General features: G+C 34.4%; 1 protein-coding gene across 3 annotated transcripts in view; it reads left to right on the forward strand.

Moving 5' to 3' along the window:
• The window catches only part of aatkb (apoptosis-associated tyrosine kinase b), a 62,075-nt gene that overhangs the window by 20,583 nt on the left and 21,202 nt on the right, over positions 1–20,290 (forward strand). For 2 of the 3 annotated variants that reach the window (XM_051124141.1, XM_051124142.1), the window contains exon 2: positions 14,224–14,357. In XM_051124141.1, coding sequence (XP_050980098.1) covers positions 14,224–14,357 — 134 coding nt within the window. Of the gene's footprint in view, positions 1–14,223; positions 14,358–19,472; positions 19,818–20,290 lie in introns of those variants that run through there. The other variant, XM_051124143.1, reaches the window with a different exon arrangement.

The raw sequence follows: 20,290 nt of genomic DNA on the forward strand, positions 1-20,290 counted from the left end.
ATGAACAGCATTTAATAGACCAGACAGGTCTATGAATCATATATCAGCAATATACTACACTCATATCTTTTTTGGCTTGCCAATGTTCGCTCAGGGATTATATGATTAGTCTTATTTAACACATAGATAGAGATCTCGAAGATCTGGATTGAAGGAGAATCATAGGGCCTTGATTCATATAAACTATTCCATTTTTCTCATCTTCTATATAGTTTGCTTTGCTGAGACCAAATCAAGAGCTACTTGGATCCAGGCGAATTCATCTTTTAAAAGAACAGATTTTAAATGAGGCCTATAAAAAGTAAACATTAGGCATGGAAGAGCCTGAAGTCATAATGAGAAAATTAAGAAAATGAGATTTAAGATCCAGCTCAAAGGGCACAGTGGGAAAAACTTGATAGATCTTTTTCTCTCCGTTTCTTTCTATCATACAGATGGCAAAGTGCCAACTACTGAAATAAATGAACTGCATTTTAAAGTAGGTGTAAAGGGATCCAGGGAATGGGAAGGAAGGACAGCCAGGTCATTGAGTTGTTGATTTAGCATAACAAAAGCTACCAGTGAACCCCAAACGTGTTTCTGACACACACACACACACGTGTGTGTATCTGGCATTCCTGTACAGCAGTGCTGAAATAAGGCAATCTGTGTCACAGCTATAAAAATGTGTCACTAACTAGTGGTGACAGGACAAAAAGAAGGCCAGAAGTATTTGGGTTAGAGTTCCTACAAAGTAGGAAGAATCCTATACACATTATTTTTCCTGTAAGAGCGGGTGCAGCCATTTGTAAATTTTATGGGTCTGGCTATTTTTAGCTGTACTAAACAGCATGTTTTGCTGCTTGATATTGCACATTCTTTTTATTATTTCCCTACAGCGGAAGTCTTGCCTATAGGCTTACTTCCATGCTGGATGTAAATGGGCCATTCTACAGAACTGGTTGAAAAAATATGTCTTTTTCCAAAAAAAGGTATATGTATGCAAATTGTATAATATCCAAGGTACACATTTCTAGTAATTGTGCAGTTAATGCTTAGCAAACACAAATATCTAAGTTGTTACTTAGTATAACTTAACATTTCAAGTTAACTAAACTTATTTTAGTTGACTGAACTTAAAATTTTAAGGCAGCAGGTAACAAATTATTTTAAGCTGACTTAACAAATTGTTTTTTATTTTTTACAGTGTACCGAAACACAGCAATAATAATTTAATTAAAAGGGTTATCTTGATCTATTAAGATTTTTCTTACATCTAGATTGTAAAAATATTTTTTTTTGCTATTTTATTAAAAAATTTTCTGAGGTAAATCCATAACAATTACATTTTTAACAACATTTCAAGTGTAATTTATGAGATTTGTTGTATTTTGAATCCAATTTTTCTTTGTAAAAGGTAAACAGTTGATCATACTGATTTCAAAGTTAAGGATTCATTAGTTTGAATGTACACTGAACCAAAAAATATCATAACATCTTAGTTGATAATTCAGTATACTTTATTTTTTGACAAAACATCCCATCCCATAGCTAGCACATTTCTGAACAGTGGTATACATATAAAAACTAAATGTGATTGAATGACTCCCAAAAAAGTGTGTTTAACTGCAGAAAAAGGTGTTCAGTAGTGACGTTCCTTAAAATTACACACAGGTATTTCAGACTTTGAGAGAGGAGGGACACAGGAATATTTCCTGATCATAAATTTATGGGTTTAGTTAAAATCAGTCTCAGCTAATGGACTAAAACATACACTCTTTCGGTGGTGACCTGAACTTTTTTTTACATAAACTTTCAGAATTTACAAAGAAAAATAAAAAATATATATATTTTTTAACTTCATTTTTTAAAAGAATCAAAAAGATACTTTTAAAAACAACAATGGGAAAAAAAAGAATTTAAAATCTTATTTCAATATCATTTTCATAAGTTGAAATTTAGGGGTTAGGGTTTGGGATAACCACCTCCCAACTGAAAGTACCCAATAAATGATGATTTCAAATATATTAAGCTTGATAATATTTTAAATATTATTGTGGGTTTCAATAGATAATAGAAGATTCTTATTATATCTTAATCAAAATGATTTGAATACTTAAAAGCTTTTTAAATGTGTTTTTTGGTTGTGGGACAGCAGTTTTCACCAACTCTGTAGAATGGCCCATATATATCTTTTGCGCATTTTAATGCACTTAAAGGTAAAATATTGATCCTATAGCTGTTTGAGTGGGAGTTAAGCGTGCAGGTGTACATTACAATTGCAAAGCGGTGGTGAATTATTTTAAGAAAAGATTGACTTTCAATTACACTCCTACTGAAGCTTTTCCATTGAAGGTGGCATATTTCACTTGGAGTTACATAATCCCCTCGTTTGTGAGCCCAGCACGACTCCAAAAACTTCAGGCTTTAATGAAGACAGGGGCACCACGGGGCACAGACTTTACTGCCGCTACAGCTGATCTGCTATCGGACATGCTTGAGTGTGTGTGTGTGCATTAATAGATGCATGTAGCTTCTTGAAAACACATTCAGACTCTTGAATAATTCCCTCGTTAAAACTTAATTGGAAACGTAGCTGTTAAAGGGGACTGAAACACGAAAATGTTATCTCTGCATGCCTAACATAGCATGTTAACAGTGTTAAACTGCACATTTTATGCAAAAGAATGTATGTATTCATGCATAAACTGTTCAAAACCACTGACTTGTTCACTATTCCCTATACACTACATAGTAAATGTCTATATGTAGAAAAAGTGAGCTAAAATCAGTGTATTCATACACTTTTATTTATGAACAACTGATCAATATATTATAATGATTTCTGAAGGATCATGTGACACTAATGACTCGAGTAATGATGCTGAAAATTCAGCTTTGCCTCAAAGGAATAAATTATATTTTAAAATATATTAAAATAGAAAACATTTATTCTTTTTTTTTTTTTTTTTAATTCCTGAAAAGCCTAAACAGTCTTATAGTTATCCAGCCGTTTAGATTTCCTGAGCAGTATGATGTCATATTGCTCAGGCCCTGCCCACGACCATTTATGGACTGTCCCGTATTAACATATTTTCGCTCTCAGCCAGTTATATGCTGTCTGCCATTTTCTGTGTGCTCAAGCAGCTGTAGCGACAACAATGTCTCATAAGCAGTGCAGGTGTTTTGTAGTTGGATGTAAAAGTGAACATAAGAGTCTTAATTTTCTCCCGACATCAGAGCCACTGAGGATGCAGTGGATTAGTTTTGTTTTTTCATGGTAATGCGCCACCGAATACACAAAAAAAAAAAAAAAAAAATGAAAGAGAGGGGCGGGGTAAGCAGTAGCTCATTATCATTTAAAGAGACATACACCGAAATGGGTCATTGTTAACAGAGCTGTTTCTGACAAGGTAAAATGTGTTGTTTTACCTGACCATTGAGGAATTTTAAGCAAAGTATGTTGCAGACATTTCATGAAGACCTTAAAGAATCATACCACCCTGCAAAATGGGTATCCAATGTCCCCTTCAATCAAATAATCACAGCCTCTCAGATTTAATGTTCAGTTGCTGTGGATATCTGTAAGGAGTCTCCAGCTCCTGCATCGCAATATTGTGTATGTGTGCATGTTTTATTTACTTCCCGTGAGCATGTCTGAGAGGAGTCGAAATAATTAGTGCTTTCAGTGATCAGAGACAGAGACTGTTTTTGAGAGTCGCCATGGAGACTGGATACTGTGACACAGCATGTTATTACTGTAATGCTCAAAACAGCCAATAAGTAGCAGCCCTCACTGGGCCTGAAAATGTCATTAGCATTTAAAATAAAGCACCAAGCAGAGATACCATTAAAAAAAAAAAGAAAAAAATGCATTTGCACATTTAATTGGACTTTATTTGATAGAAAGAAAAAGATTTATTTTCATTTATTGGCATTCTTGTGTCTCTATTATTGTATTTATCTTTTATTTAGGACTTGGTGCTACTAGAACGAAACAGAATAGAATAGAATAGAATAGAATAGAATAGAATAGAATAGAATAGAATACTGTATTGTCATTTACTTTATTGCCATTCATGTGTCTCTATTATTGTATTTATATTTTATTTAAGACTTGGTGCTAGTATAACAGAATAGAACAGAATAGAATAGAATAGAATAAAATAGAATTGAAATAGAATACTTTTTTGGCATTTACTTCACTGGCATTCTTGTGTCTCTGTTATTGTATTTATATTTTATTTAGGACTTGCTGCTAGTAGAATAGAATAGAATAAAATAGAATAGAATAGAATAAAATAGAATAGAGTAAAACAAAATTTAGTGCTTTTCTTCAGTGTACCACTGAGGAGAAGCACTAAATTTTGTTTTATTTTATTCTATTCTATTCACACAAATAAAGACAAACAGAGACAAATTATAAAAAGTCGAAAAATAATAAAATAAAATAAAATAAAAAAGTAAATTTCCCAGTTAATTACAAATAAACGGCAAGTAACACATTGAATTAAATGTGAAATTCTAAAGTTGTAAATCTGAAATAGTACTTTTTCATAAAACATACTCAAGTTATCTTTGTTTTATTTAAAAAAAAAAAATAATAATTTTATTTTATTTTGGCTTTATTTCAACGAATTAAAACTTTTTAGTTAGCATCAGTAATACTGCTAATTTGAGCTAAAGACAAATTTTATGATCAAATTTTTTGGTAATTTGCGACTATATTGAAACGTGAGGAAAAACCTCTGCAAATTACCTGCATGGACGCGTCACAAAGATGGGCGCCGAGTGAGGTCTCTTGCTTTCTAAAGTACTAATTTAGGACACGTCTGAAGCTGAATCTCGTCCCAGATGGAGCCGGTTTATTTGCTCTGGTGTGCTGATGTCTCCAGGGTGCTGGGTTTCTCATGCACTCAGGCTGTATTTGGGGTCAGTCCGACAGAGTGAGCAGCTCTTTGGCCATATGTGCATTATGTCTACGTCCGTTTCCAGTTTGTCTGCCGTGGCCTTAGTCCAGCTCCACCTCTCCACCCGTCCCTCCATTTGCCTTCTGTTCTTACATTCTGTCTCTTCATCAATATTAGGCTTCAGTTTATTAGATTAATGGCTCGATTGTGTTTGAACAGGCTGTCTCTGTTTTTCTCTGAGCATGTTTGGCATTCAGCCTCCACTGTCCCTCATTTTTGGTCTTTAATCTCTTGCCTTTTGCCTGCTCTTGTGCCGACAGCGCAAAGCTGTTGGAGATAGTCGAGTGAGGGATGTGATGCCAACACATTAAAACTACCTGAGTATCAATGTAAGGATGAATGTGTATCATATACTGTAGAAAGCTTTCTCAGCACAATGTTTAAGCTTATGTACTGTCGTTGCAGTGTTTCCTATAGCACTATTGTTGCTGCAATAGCATTGCATGTTTTTGCATTTCAAATACAAATGATAGCAACAACAAAGTCTTGGGTTTGATACCCAGGGAATGCATGAATTGGAGAAATGTGTAGATTTGGGTATAAGCATCTGCCAAATTTTAGGTAAATGTAAATGAATGTGATTAGCTAAAAACTCTCTGTACCCCTTTCTATTATGTTATTCTTGCTGGCTGTGTGCATAAACAAACATACGGAGCAATTAGTGTAGTCCACTTCACACAAAGATGACTCATGTGAGTCTGTTCTTTTAATGAATTACTCCTAATGAATCACTCCCAACTTTGAATCAGTCTGATGGTTCATTGAATGCTCACTTAAAGCTTACTTAATACACACAGTGGTTACTGAACTAAAATATGACCCTTAAGTCATTACTCTCATGATGTCTTGAAAGTTCATGAAACTTAATATCATTATCAGAAAGTATCAGATCAAAAAAGTATCAAAATCATTGTAAGAATCAAAGTAATTGCTGACTTATAACAGATTATTTTAGGAATAATTATAGGCTATATATATACAGTATATATATCTATATATATATATAAATTAGGGATGCACCAAAATGAAAATTCTGGGCCTGATACCCGAAAATTCTGGATGTACTTGTACATGTAAAATGTTTTTTAATAATTATGTAGTAGTTTATTAAATAATATTAAGTAATTTTGTAAGACTTTTTGATACTGAATTTAAAAAAGTACAAGGCAATAAAATAACCACACATTTATTGAAAGTAACACAATATAATTGGACAGATTAATATTAATATTAAATATCAATCTATGATTTTTATTCAGCTCTATGCAACAGAATCAGATTTAACTTTTTTTTTTATCATTAATAATATATATACAAATAGAAATTAAAATTTTTGAAAACATTACACTTTCTTACCAAAACAGTAGATGTTTTATATAGATGTTTTTAAAGCTATTGATACAAAAATGTGTTTTGTATTAATATAAAAAATACAATAAATATTAAAATATTGTTTTGTATTAGGTAAAATGGTATGTCATGTACTTTTTACCTAGAAAACTTAAACATGAATTTACACTTAACAAAAAATAATGAATAAAAATCCAAAAATCCAAAATAAACTAAAACAAACTATAAATAAATGTACAGACATGTTAATTATTGCAGTTTATTTAAACTATTTTATCTTTTATCAAATTTTTGGCTGAAATCATGTGATTTCATACTCAATCGCATGTTTCATACTATTTGCTTACACCTTGGTTATGTTTAGGGCTGGTGGTGGTAGGGCTTATGCTTGCTTTTTTTCTAAAAATCATATTTCACAACATATGAATTTATACGAAATCACAGCCTCTGTAAATAGTGACATTTTCCCTTGAGATCAGGTTAAAGCTTTGCCTCCTTATTTCATGTAGAGTCATTAGAAGTGCTTTAGTTTATGTCAGTTCACGCTGTCTGGTTTTGGTAAACAGACCTGTCAATCAGATAAAAATCTGTGTATGTAAATGTGTGTGCTGACATGACTAGAGGCCCATTAATGCTGTTCAGGCAGTTTAGTTCCTGTATAAGTGAAAGCGTGTGACCTGTGTAAGCACCAGCCTGTGCCGTTTAAATCACCTGTCAGTCATCTCCATAGAAACAAGGGGCTCCATTATCCCGTCTTATGATTGGTTAACAGGTTGGGCTTGGATTATGTTAATAAATGCTGCTTGTTTTTGACTGCTGTAAATGAACGGTTCAGCTTGGGCTCTTTTGTCGAGCTCAAGTGGCTTCCCACCGGGAACAGAGTACACGTTTTCTCCAGCTCTCGTGGCTCTGCTCTGGTTCACCCCCACCCATCCCTCATCATTTAGTCATTAGAGCTGCTCCTGCTCTCTGCCTGCGCTCACTGAAAATGGGTACCAACCCCTGAGCTGCTCTGGAGAGAGAGAGAGAGAGAGAGAGAGAGAGAGAGAGGAAAGAGCAAACTGCAGTGAGATTCTTTTTTAGTTTAAAAAAGTAAACAAGAACATCTGTTCTCTCTTAAATCATTGTTCTGCTCCCGCTACTTTTTTATAATCTTTTTCACATTCCTTTACCCTGTTATTCTTGAAATAAAATGCCTGGAGAATATCAGTCATATCTTTCTGCCACTCTCTGTATTCCTGCTCGTATTTTCTAAAAACACTCCACTGTAGTTGCTGAGTCTTATCTTGTTTTGTAGGTGCTCAGGCATGGGGTGCTGGGATACAGAACTGTGTAAAATGTAAGAAATAGCTTCTTTTCAGTTTGTGAGTTTGAATTTAAATTGCATTGGGTTGGGATGACAGAAAAATAGCTGTGCTGGGGGAGACAGCCTGGAACACTTTTAATATATTTTAAAATATATTTATTCTCAGCAGCCATTACTCTAGTCTTCAGTGTCACATGATCCTTCAGAAATCAGGATTCTTTGATGAATAGAAAGTTTAATTTTTTACAATATGTAATTTAAGTCTCAAGTGTCTCCAGAATGTGTCTGTGACATTTCAGCTCAAAATACACCACAGATGATTTATTATATCATTTTGAAAATGCCTATTTTGAAAGGAAGCAGAAACACGCTGTTTTCATGCATGTCTCTTTAAATGCAAATGAGCTGCTGCTCCCCACCCCCTTTTCCAGAATAGAGCTGTGCCTTTATAGCTCGTACCTCAGATATTCTGCTAAAACAAATCTGTCTGGTTTTGATTATCACATTTATTGTGCTGAAATCATGTGTTTTAAAGCCATATCAGTTTAAACTTCTGATAAAGGGTTTTCTTAGTGCACACATCACAAGAACACACACAGCAAGCGGCTGTCACACAGCATGTGAGTACTAAACTAAGTTCTCTTTCATGTCTTTTTGTGCTTAAACTGTCAAATACACACAAGTTTATGTTAAAAACACAGGACTACAAAAGCAGTAAGATATGTCTGTGAAGGTAAACAGCTGGAAAAGAAATCGCATGTTTATATTAGATCTGTGTGGCAGCAGTGTAATATACAGTAAATAAATCAATAAATCCATTGCTTTATTGTCTCCTCTAAGGCTGGGACTTTAGTGTTCTGCACTCACAAGTGCAGCCAACAACAGAATAGTTAGCATGCTTTGCAAACTTTCACAATGGCATTAAAACTGCTACACCGTCATCGCTTGCGATGACTAAATATTGGTGCCTTGGGTGGAAACGTGCAGATTAAGGGGTGGTAATATTATAATAACATCCCCTTTCTATGTTTTTGGATTGAGCGAAATCTGAGCAGCTTGTTATTTCACATGCTTGCAGAGAAAGGCTTACCAAAACAAAGTTACTGTTGTTCTTTTACATGTTTTTTTGGGTTGGTAGATGCACTGGGGACCTGATAATAGCACTTTAACCCAAGAAAAGTCAGATTTTCATGATATGTCACCTTTAAAAGAACAGACAGACAGACTTTATAAAATCTTCTTAGAGAAGGCCAAACATTTTTTTTTTTACCACATTTTACATGCCTGTTTAGACTCAAGCTTTAAATAGATACAGCTTTCAAACAACTTTTCAGAACTATATCTAGTAACAGTTTGAGTCTATGCAGGCATGTAAAATATAAAAACGTCTGTATTTCTATGGAACTTGGCTCAATTATTCTGAAATTTATGATGTATTGTCTCCTGAGAAATGCTTATTATTTTGAAAAATAGGCTCTACAGCCCTATGGTGCTTTAAATCTGATGATTATGGCTCATTTGTTTCTGTTTAGATTTTTCTCTCTGGGTTCATTGTGAGCTATAAAACACTTTTAAGACATGAGTTCTGTCTAAAGCTCCAGAAAGCACTTTAGACTAAAGTTTGATTGCAAATTGAGAGTTTGATTGGGCCAAATCAAACCTCAAAGACAACACATTTTGAAAGCACCTGAATGTGAAAGCCTTGTAATGGCTCGACGAAATTGCAATGAGTCACCGCAGCAATCACACTTTGAAAGCAGTCTGGAATTTGAGCTCACAGGATTCAGACAACGTGTTTCAGAGAATGTGTGAAAATGATGATAACTACATGGTCATCTCAGAAATAGAATAGCATTGCATGACTAATGTGAGACTGTTAATGTAAACGCTGCATTCTGAAAACGAATAGTGACAGATGTGCATGTAGTTCACACTTCTAATCGTTGTAATGTCTCACTTGAGCAGATTGTACAGCAAAGGTCTTTAGATTATACTATTAGCACTGAAACCGGATTTATTAAATATTAAATTGAAGTTTAATTAGAGAATGTACAGAGAATTGTAGAACAGAAACATTGTGAAATACTATTGCGATTAAAAATAACTGTTTTGTATTTTAATGTATTAAAAAGTAATTCCTGTGATGGCATGTGATTTCTTATTATTATCAATATTAAAAACAGTTGTGCTACCTAAAATTTTTTTCTTAAAAAATGGCTCTTAAAGGGATAGTTCACCAAAAAATGAAAATTACCTTATGATTTACTGACCCTCAAGCCAACCTAGGTGAATATGACTTTCTTCTTTCAGACAAGTACAATTAGAGTTATATTAAAAAAGGCCTTGCTGTTCCAAGGTTTATAATGGGAGTGAATGGCTATTGAGATTTGGAAGCCCAAAAACTGCATCAATCCATCATAAAAAGTACTCCACGCGGCTCCGGGGGGATTAATAAAGGCCTTCTGAAGCAATTTAATGCATTTGTGTAAAAAATCTATATTTAAAATTGTAGAAACCGTAGTCTAGCTTTAGCCAACTGCCAACATAGGACGCAGGCATAGCGTAAGCTCTGGTGAGAATATGCTAGTCTCACGAAAACAAGAAAACAAGTCTTATCTTGGCTTATTTTGAAATTCTCCAACATTTTTCTTTACAAATTCTCGTTTTGTACTTCTAATTCGTGACCTGTATTTTGTTTTGTTCTCTCCTCTGCGCTTCTTCATTCGCCTACGTCCTACGTCATCTGCTAGAATGTGTACAACACTTATCTCTAGCGAAAGCTAGAGATTACAGTTCATAAAGTTTTAAAAATGGATATTTTTATTACACAAACACATCAATTAACTTCAGAAGGCCTTTATTAACCCTCCAGAGCTATCTGGAGTACTTTTTATGATGGATGGATGCACTTTATTGTACTTCAAAATCTCAACACCCATTCACTGGCATTATAAAGCTTGAAATAGCCAGGACATTTTTTTATATATAACTCTGATTGTATTCGTCTGAAAGAAGAAAGTCATATACACTTAGGATGGCTTAAGGGTGATTAAATCATAGGGTAATTTTCATTTTTTGGTGAACTATCCCTTTAAGAGCACTTTTTAAAGAAAACTTTTTTTAGGTAGCACAACTGTTTTTAACATTGATAATAATAAGAAAGCACATGCCATCACAGGAATTACTTTTTAATATATTAAAATTGAAAAGAAGAAAGTCATATATACCTAGGACGGCTTAAGGGTGATTAAATCATAGGGTAATTTTCATTTTTGGGGGAACTGTCCCTTTCAGAATCCAATTATTTTGGTAAGTTAAAGTGGACTGTTTTACAGTACATTGTACATTTTAACCTTCTGTTAGTGTTTTGTTGCTGCAGCTCCACTGCTAATAACTAAAGGAGTTTATTAAAAAGTTTATTAGTACAAATTAATTGAAGATCTTAATAAATTCAAGTAATAAAAAGAGATGTAAACATGTATGGGTCTAAATTCTTTAGGTTTAAAGTGTCTTTGTGCCCTGCCTTTAGTACTATCTGTTCTCATTAAGAGTGGAAGGCTCTCGGGCCCTCTCAATGTCTTAATTAAGACAGGACTCAATAAGATTGATCACACCCTGAACAGAATGTGGTTAAATGTAAAGGTTTGGCTATACTTAAAAAAACCCCATCCTTACAGTTGAAACATCCAACAAATTAGAGGAGATATAATGTGGTCCTTATTATTTGAGATGTTCTTTAAAGTGTGTGAATTAGTGTGTGTGATTTTCTCTCTCACCCTGGAGCAGAAAAATCACTGTATTTTTCTTCCAATCAACCTTTTCTAATGAAGGATGCTTGAAAGGGTCTTTGTCACTTCCCCTCTGTGCCTCATCACTGCATGCGATCTCATTCATGAATACTAATTTCAGCGTTCATACAGATCGTTGCGACTCGTCCTTCAAAATAACCGGATATGCTTACGCTCAGAGCGAGACTAGACCTCTCTTAAATACATTACTGATTACCTGCTTTACCAAGCACAGCAGAAGTAACCCAACTGCTATTCATTAAAGCAGTATCTCTATTGTAGTGGTTTGGCTGCGCTTCTGGTGTCTCTCTGCTGGTTTGAACTGAATGATTTACGTCTGATTGTAATGCAGCTGCAGTGAGCGGTTCAGCACCCAGAAAACCTCCCGGCACCAGAAGGAATGAAATATAGATGAATGCATTTCATAAGACCACACAACATATTGCTTATAAAACGTGCCAAGTTCACACAAACCAAATCTTCATCCATATCTTCATGGTCTGCTTTTTGCCTTATTTTAGATAGATCGATAGAAAGATAGATTAGATGAGTGGGCTGAAAGGTGAGGATGGAGGCATGGATTGAGGGGATGTGCTGAAACACAGAGCATTTTGCAGCCAACTGCAGATATTACACTCCTTCCATCCATTCTAGTTTCCACGGCAACTACTGGAGCTGAATTTGGAGTGAAAATAAGACCCTGCAAGTCTAATAAATAAATAAAGCTTGTAAATACGACCTCCCTGACAATGACAATCAGTCTTGGTCTTGTTATTTTATTGTGTTAGATGATGAATTAGATTACATGTTCCTTGTGCTATTGGTAATTATGCTCTTTATTACTGTATGTGTTTGCCCTGGCACTTCTTTAATAATATATCCACCACTGGCCTGTGTATCGCAATATTAGATCTGACAGTTTAAAAAGTGAGAGAAAACAGCAGGGTGTTACAGTATCTTCATTCAATCCATGTTGGCCCTCTTTTCTGCAGCATTTTTGCTTACTCCAAATATATTCAGTTTGTGAGGCCAAAAGTTTGTTGCGCCACAGTCGTTTATCATATGGGTACACAACACATGGCCTAATGACATCAGTTAAAGGATTAGTTCACTTCCAGAATAAAAATTTCCTGATAATTTACTCACCCCCATGTCATCCAAGATGTTCAAATCTTTCTTTCTGCAGTGGAAAAGAAAGTAAGGTTTTTAAGGAAAACATTCCAGGATTTTTCTCCATATAGTGGATTTCAATGGGAGCCAGCGGGTTGAAGGTCCAAATTGCAGTTTCACTGCAGCCTCAAATGGCTCTACACGATCCCAGCCAAGGAATAAGGGTCTTATCTAGCAAAACGATTGGTCATTTTCTGAAAACAATTCAAGTTTATGTACTTTTTAACCACAAATGCTCATGTTGCACTAGTTCTCCGTTGCCCATGCACGTCTTCACGCATTACATAATCATGTAGGAAAGGTCAGGCATGGTCAGTTCTTCGTACCTCGGTTCAAAAAGGTAGGGTAGGGCAAAAAATACCATATCATTTTCGTCTTCAACTTCAAACATCGTTGTTTTACCTTTTTTATAAAGGGTGTTTGGCATTCTTTGCAGGTTCGCTTTGTATCCTGTTGAAAAATCCAGCACGTGCTGGTTAGGTATGTTTTGAAGCATGGCTGCTGGTTTGAGCTGGTTTAAGCTGGTCCTAAGCAACTAGCTCCTGCACAGGACCAATTTAGGACCAGCACATGACCAGCTTAAACCAGCAGCCATGTTTCAAAACATACCTCAGCAGCATATGCTGGATTTTTCAATAGTGTAAACACTGGGTTGTTACTTCCGGCTAACTGTGTGACCTTTCCAACATGCCTACATAATGCGTCAAGTCCGGCTAGTGCAACATGAGCATTTGTGGTTAATATATGTTAATATAAAAGAATATATATATATATATATATAAGCTTTTTTATTTACCAATCATTTCGCTAGATAAGACACTTATTCCTCACCTGGGATCATGTAGAGCACTTTAAAGCTGCATTGAAACTGCAATTTGAACCTTCAGCTGTTGGTTCCCACTGAAGTCCACTATATGGAGAAAAATCCTGGAATGTTTTCCTCAACAACCTTAATTTCTTTTCGACTGAAGAATAAAAAGACATGAACATCTTGGATGACATGGGCGTGAGTAAATTATCAGGAATTTTTATTCTGGAAGCGAACTAATCCTTTCATTTCAAATTAACATTTCAAATCAACTGAAAAGGTGATTAAAGGAGAAGTTCACTTCCACAACAAAAATTTACAGATACTGTACTCACTGCCTTATCATCCAAGATGTTCATGTCTTTCTTTCTTCAGTCGATAAGAAATTATGTTTCTTAAATAGTTTTATATAGTAGACTTCAATGGTGCCCTCAAGTTTGAATTTCCAAAATGCAGTTTAAATGCAGCTTTAAACACATAAACATCTTGTATGACAAGGGCTGAGTAAATTATCTGTAACTTTTTGTTCTGAAAGTGAACTTCTCTTTTAAGAGTGATGATTGGTGACCAGTAGCAGCATCTAAAAGAACAAACTTGCACCAAAATATGCATTTTAACCTAAAATCTTGATAATATTGATGATGTTGAAAAGAACAATCATGCCTATGCCCGTTTGTCAACAACCTTCTTACATTTTACTACATTCGTGTGATTGGTAAAAGACCACTGTTGTATTATTTTTCTAGTAATGAGAACAAAGAATACTAGTGCTTAATATGTGTATTTATGCTCCCTCATCCTGTATTGTGATAGCAGTTGTTTAGTTGATGTTGTATTGTTTTTGTCCTGCAGATGGCGCTCCACTGAGTGAACTGTCCTGGTCGTCCTCTGTGGCTGTGGTGGGTGTGTCTTTCTCTGGACTCTTTACCTTCATATTCCTCATGCTGGCTTGCCTGTGCTGTAAACGAGGTGACATTGGTTTTAAGGTGAGACCCTGAGATTTTAATCACTTTTAAAAGTAGTGGCTCTTAAATTCCATCAGACTGCCATGGTTTACAGGGCACAGACTTTGAGACAACTCAGCATCATTCAGTCCCCTTTAAAGTACACATAATAAAATATACCATATTGGTGTCAGGCCCATGAAATAAGTATGAAATAAATCTTCATAGTATCTTTGTCTTGTTTTCCAGTCAGAGACTTTTTTGTTTTAATGTAGAATCTTGTTTTGTTTTGAGTAATATATGCTTTTTTCATTTTTATGTCTTCCTTTGTTTTTTATTTCTTATGAAAGAATTGTGATTATTTAAAAAAAAAAATATATATATATATATATAAACTAATTAAGAGTTGAGATAACTGAGTTTTTGTACATTTTCAAAAATCATGTTTTTTATTATGTTATCATGTTTTTATTGTGTTTTATTGTGTTAGTTAGTTGTATTTTTGTAGTTTTGTAGTAATTTTTTTTACTTTTGTAGTTATAAAAATAACCTAACTGCAGTCTGATTGAGATTAATTGGAATGAATGATGAAAAAACATGATTTTTGAAAATTGTTTATATGAGTTATGTGTTTTTTGCAAATAAACTCTTCATATGTATATTTCAGGATATATTTAGTTTATTTATTGTACAGTGACAAGGCAATAAAGACAATATACTTACATAGAAGATGCATTTTTCGTAATACCTAATGCATGTTTATTTCTAATGTCTAATGTTTTTACTGGAAAACAAATAATATTCATTAGGAATAAGATTTTAATGTAAATGAAAATGTTCTGACTTTTTCACATTAGCGTCTATGAGTATGCAAAGCATAATGTGCATTAAAAATGCACGTTTTGACAGAAACAAAGATTTATTTTCTATACCAAATGAGCAAATAAATAGGGATGAAGTATTGATGAGTTGGAATTATTATGTAAGGAGAAAGAGCATATATAGCTATAGGAATCAATTAAACTATTTAGCATTCATTATTAAAAAACAACAACCAGCCAGTCAGAATTAAGTGTAAATACGCTGATATAAATTCCATATCTATTCAGATTGAATCGCCATTTGACTTGTTAGCTTGTTATCTCTCTCTATTGCAACTTCTTGGCCTGTTGCCGTCCTGCAGTTATGAATGAAACTGAAAAGTCTGAAAAGCATCATTCATGAATCACTTCTGAGTCTGTTTCAGATCTGTAGGAATGCTTTGATCAACTACTTGAAAAGTAGCACAACAAATGCACACATGCATTCTGTTCAGTCGCACGTCCTCTTGCCCTTTTGAGGTTACAGAGTCCCAGAGTTTCGGAGAAAAGCAATTTCTTCAGTGCAAACCACTTAGTCCTGTCTCATAAGGTTAAAGGAACCGAGGCAGACAGAGCTCAGGGACACAATCGCTTCCTCATAGATGTGTTTTTGTAGTGAACGGCGGAGGCCTTCAAACGGCATATGGCTATAGATCTCGGAGCGCACTGTGCATTTTTCAGCAGCAACTTTAAAGTGGGTCAAGGCACAGGAGAAATGAGACCCGTGTGAGTGTGTGTGTGAGAGAGAGAGAGCGGAGGATGGCTCTTTCATGCTTCTAAGCACCTGGTCTCCAGTAAAGGCCAAATATTTGTAATTACAATCCCTCAGTGGAACTACAGCTCAGTGCTTAAACATCAGCTGCTGAAAAGAGACTCTTCCTTTTCTCTCCGTCTCTCTCTGTGTCTATTATCTGACACGTTTCTCTATCTATTTAACACTCTTGCGTTCTTGTATACAAGTTGGGAGTCTGACAAGCCTGAGGGTAATTGATTCATTCATCCCTTTTAGCATTCTCAAAACCTCACATGCACTTACACAACCCGTGAGCGCTGAGAAAAAAACTGTTTGTTAGTTTGAGGTGCAACTGTAATACAGTGTGTTTTATGCTAATATGTTGAGTGCTGTATATGCACAGTCAATAATGAACACTCATCAAGTGCTGGTGAATAAATTAGTGTTACTTTGCTAACTTCATCAGAAACTGCAACAAGTCAACATTTTTAGACCCTGTGTATAAACCTGCAGATTTAGGTTGGTTATCATTAGCTTGATGGGGAAAAAATAGTAAAAACTGTAGTATTATGAAATATTATTAGTAAATATTATTAATAAAGTTAAAATAACTGTTTTGTTTTTTGATATGTAATTAATTTCTGTGATGGAAAGCTAATTTTTCAGCAGCCATTACTCCAGTTTTCTACGGAAGCCATTTTCACCACTAAATAAAAAATGTAAAAAATTACAAAAAAAAAAAAAAAAGGTAAAAAAAAATGTAAAAAAAAATCTGAATTGTCAGAATTGTGATTACACTTGCAATTCCTAGTAATTCCAAATCTGAGGGGAAAAAATTATATGTGTTATTGAGTGTTATAAAGTCAGAATTCCGAATTTATATCTCACAATTCTGACTTCTGACTTTTTTCCTCAGAATTGTGAGATATAAACACAATTGCAAGTTATAAAGTCAAATTTGTGAGGCTAAAACTCAAATTCTGAGAAATAAAGTCAGAATTGCGAGATATAAACTCACAATTCAGACTTTTTTGCGAGTTTATATCTCGCAATTCTGACTTTATTTCTCAGAATTGCAACTTTATTTCTCAGAATCTGAGTTTTAGTCTCACAATTTTGACTTTATAACTTGCAATTGTGTTTATATCACACAATTCTGAGAAAAAAGTCAGAATTGCGAGTTTATATCTTGCAGTGTCGGAAACGGGCTTCCATAGTCTTCAGAAATCATTCTAATATGCTGATTTGGTGCTCAAGAAACATTATTATCAATATTGCAGTTGTGCTGCTTAATATTTTTGTGGAAATTGTTTTCTTAATAATTCTCTGATGAATAGAAATTTTCAAAAGAACAGTATTTATTTGAAATGGAAATGTTTTGCAACATTGTAAATGTATAAACTGTCAGTTTTCATTAATTTAATGTCTCCTTGCTGAATTGAAAAAGTAATTTCTTAAAAAAAGACCTTAAACATTTGAAACATTGTAACAGTATTTTGGTTTGGTAAAGTGTTGGGGGTATCGCATTACAAGTAAGTTACATAATCAGATTTTTTAGTAACCCATTACTTTTTAATTTACAATAATGACCTACTTTATCAAGTAAGTAACGCCAGTTATTTTGTTTTCCCATTTATTGACTTGACAGCTCTCCTGTCCCCATGTTGAGAGAGACAGAAATTGCAGAGGCATTGTGTGCGCTGTGTAAACATGATGGTTGTGTAGTTCTAGACTGAATTTGAACGTGTATATTCATATCAGAAACAGAAACAGATTTTGTTTTCCTCAAAATTAATAAGAACAGTGAAATGCAAACTCGGAATACAAAGCAAACCTGCAATAATTAAATGTTAAACAACACAGATGTCCTTCATGTATTTAATCCCATTTTATGAACCATTGTCTTTGATGCTTACCTTCGATGAACCAATTCAATCATACCAATAAAAAAAAAAAAAAAAAAAAAAAAAATGCTAAAGAGTTTTGAACTTTCTTCTCCTGCATACTATTTCTTCATGCAATACAGAATGGCAACTCAACTAAAAACCCTCTACATTACAGCTGTGAATTTACATTTCCTTCAGCCTGAGGCTTATTCATTTCACTTTTTTGGTGTGCAAGGGCTTTTACATTTCCCAAAAATAGAACTTTTTATATTAAACAAGCAATCCCAGCCCTTACTTTCCATAAAAAGTAACAAAGTCATGCAGTTAGTCACTTTTTAAGGAAGTAACACAATATTGTAATGCATTGCTTTTAAAAGTAACCTTCGCATTACAAGTAACGTGAGTTACGTTATCAGATTACTTTTTCAAATAACTAGTAAAGTTATGCATTACTTTTTTAATTTACAAGAGAATATCTGAGTTACTTTTTCAAATAAGTAACGCCAGTTACTTTTTTATTTCCCATGTATTGATTTAAAAGCTCTCCTGTCCCCACACTGTAAACAACAATTTATTCAACTTGAAATATTAAATTATACTAAGTGACAACTTAGATATTTGATTTGAATCAACTTAAAATTTTAAGGCAGCTGGGTTACTTACCCATCTGTTAAGTTTAGCAAACACAAATATCTAAGTTGTTACTTAGTACAACTTAACATTTCAAGTTGACTAAACTTATTTTAGTTGACTGAACTTAAAATTTTAAGGCAGCAGGGTAACAAATTATTTTAAGCTGACTCAACAAATTGTGTTTTTTATTTTGGCTGAGAGAAATCTGGAGTAAGATGTTACTTTAGTTGTAGAATACATGTGAACATGCATTAATTCATCTCACAAAAAAAAACAGATTCAGTATTGCTCAAAATGAATAAAAACAGTGAAATGCAGCGGAGAATATGACACAAACCTGCAAAACTTTATTATATATGTTGAATAACACAAATATCCTTAATGTATTTAATCCCATTTTATTAACCAGTGTCTTTGCTACTGACCTTCGATGATCCAATTCAACCTTAATAATAAGCTAAATTACTTAAGATAAACTAACATTTGTTGTTTGTTTTTTTATTGCTGAAGAGTGTTGAGCTTTCTTCTTCTGCGTTCTACAGCACAGACTTGAATTTACTTTTCCTTCAGCCTGAGGCTTTTGGTGTGAAAGGGCTTTTACATTTGCCAAAAGTAGAGCTTTTTATATTAAAAACAAACAAGCAAACCCTGCCCAGATTTAAAAAGTAACACAAAAGTAATGTAAAAATACTTTCCATAAAAAGTAACTAAGTAGCATAATTAGTTACTTTTTAGGGAGTAATGCAGTATTGTAATGGATTACTTTTAAAAGTAACTTTTCCCAACACTGTTGGTAAATATGCAGACTTGCAAAATCAAACCTCTCCATATGAATAAATGCACATGCATACAGGCTTACATGCGAGCATGCTCATTTGTGCCGATGGCTAGAGCAAAGGGCCTGTCATGCACATGTGAAAAAGAATGAGCGCGAGGAAGGAAGGATGAAGAAAAAAGAGTGATGTCATAAGCACAGAATGTGAAAGCCTTTCCCTGTTAGACTTTTTTTTTCAGCCTCACATTTTTGTGGAAGCGTCTCCACTATTCTTAATCACTGGTCGTCCACACTCTCATGGGAAGAACACAGGAACTGCCCCTCCCTGCATTCTCTCTCTCTTTCTTCCTTTCTCAAGTGCAGGATATATTTGCTTTTTATTTGTATGTTTTCTTGAGAGTTATCATGATGTATAGTCAAGACCTGGGTTCTGCGGTTGTGCAGCAGCAAGAGTCGCTTCCTAATGATCTGTCCGGTGATGGATCCATCTGGGGTCATGTGGGCACCTCACAGGTGCTGTGTGAAGAGCCCAGCGGTGCAGGTTCATGGGGCGGAAGGGAAGAGTTAATGATTCAGCGCAACCTGTTAGATGTAACACGTGTGCATTAAGGGCAGGTAAGATGGGAAATTAATGAAATCTGCTTTCATTACAGAACACTGCTTCCTTCAGAAAGCTGTTTTATTTAGAATAGTAGTGTGTATGCTATATGTGATCCTGGACCACAAAACCAGTTGTGAGTAGCACGGGTATATTTGTAGCAATAGGCAACAATACTCTGCATGGGTCAAAATGCCAAAAATCATTAGGATATTAAGTAAAGATCATGTTCCATTAAGATATTTTGTGATTTTCCTACCATAAATATATCAAAACTTGATATAGAACTAAGAACTGCTAAAAACTTCATTTGGACAACTTTAAAAGCGATTTTCTCAATATTTTAGTTTTTTTACACCCTCAGATTCCAGATTTTTGGCCAAATATTGTCATAACCTAACAAACCATACATCAATGGAAAGCTTATTTATTCAGCTTTCAGATGATTTATAAGTATTAATTGCCCCTTATGACTGGTTTTGTGGTTCAG

Source organism: Labeo rohita, chromosome 12 (assembly GCF_022985175.1).
Source record: "Labeo rohita strain BAU-BD-2019 chromosome 12, IGBB_LRoh.1.0, whole genome shotgun sequence".
NCBI lineage: Eukaryota > Metazoa > Chordata > Actinopteri > Cypriniformes > Cyprinidae > Labeo > Labeo rohita.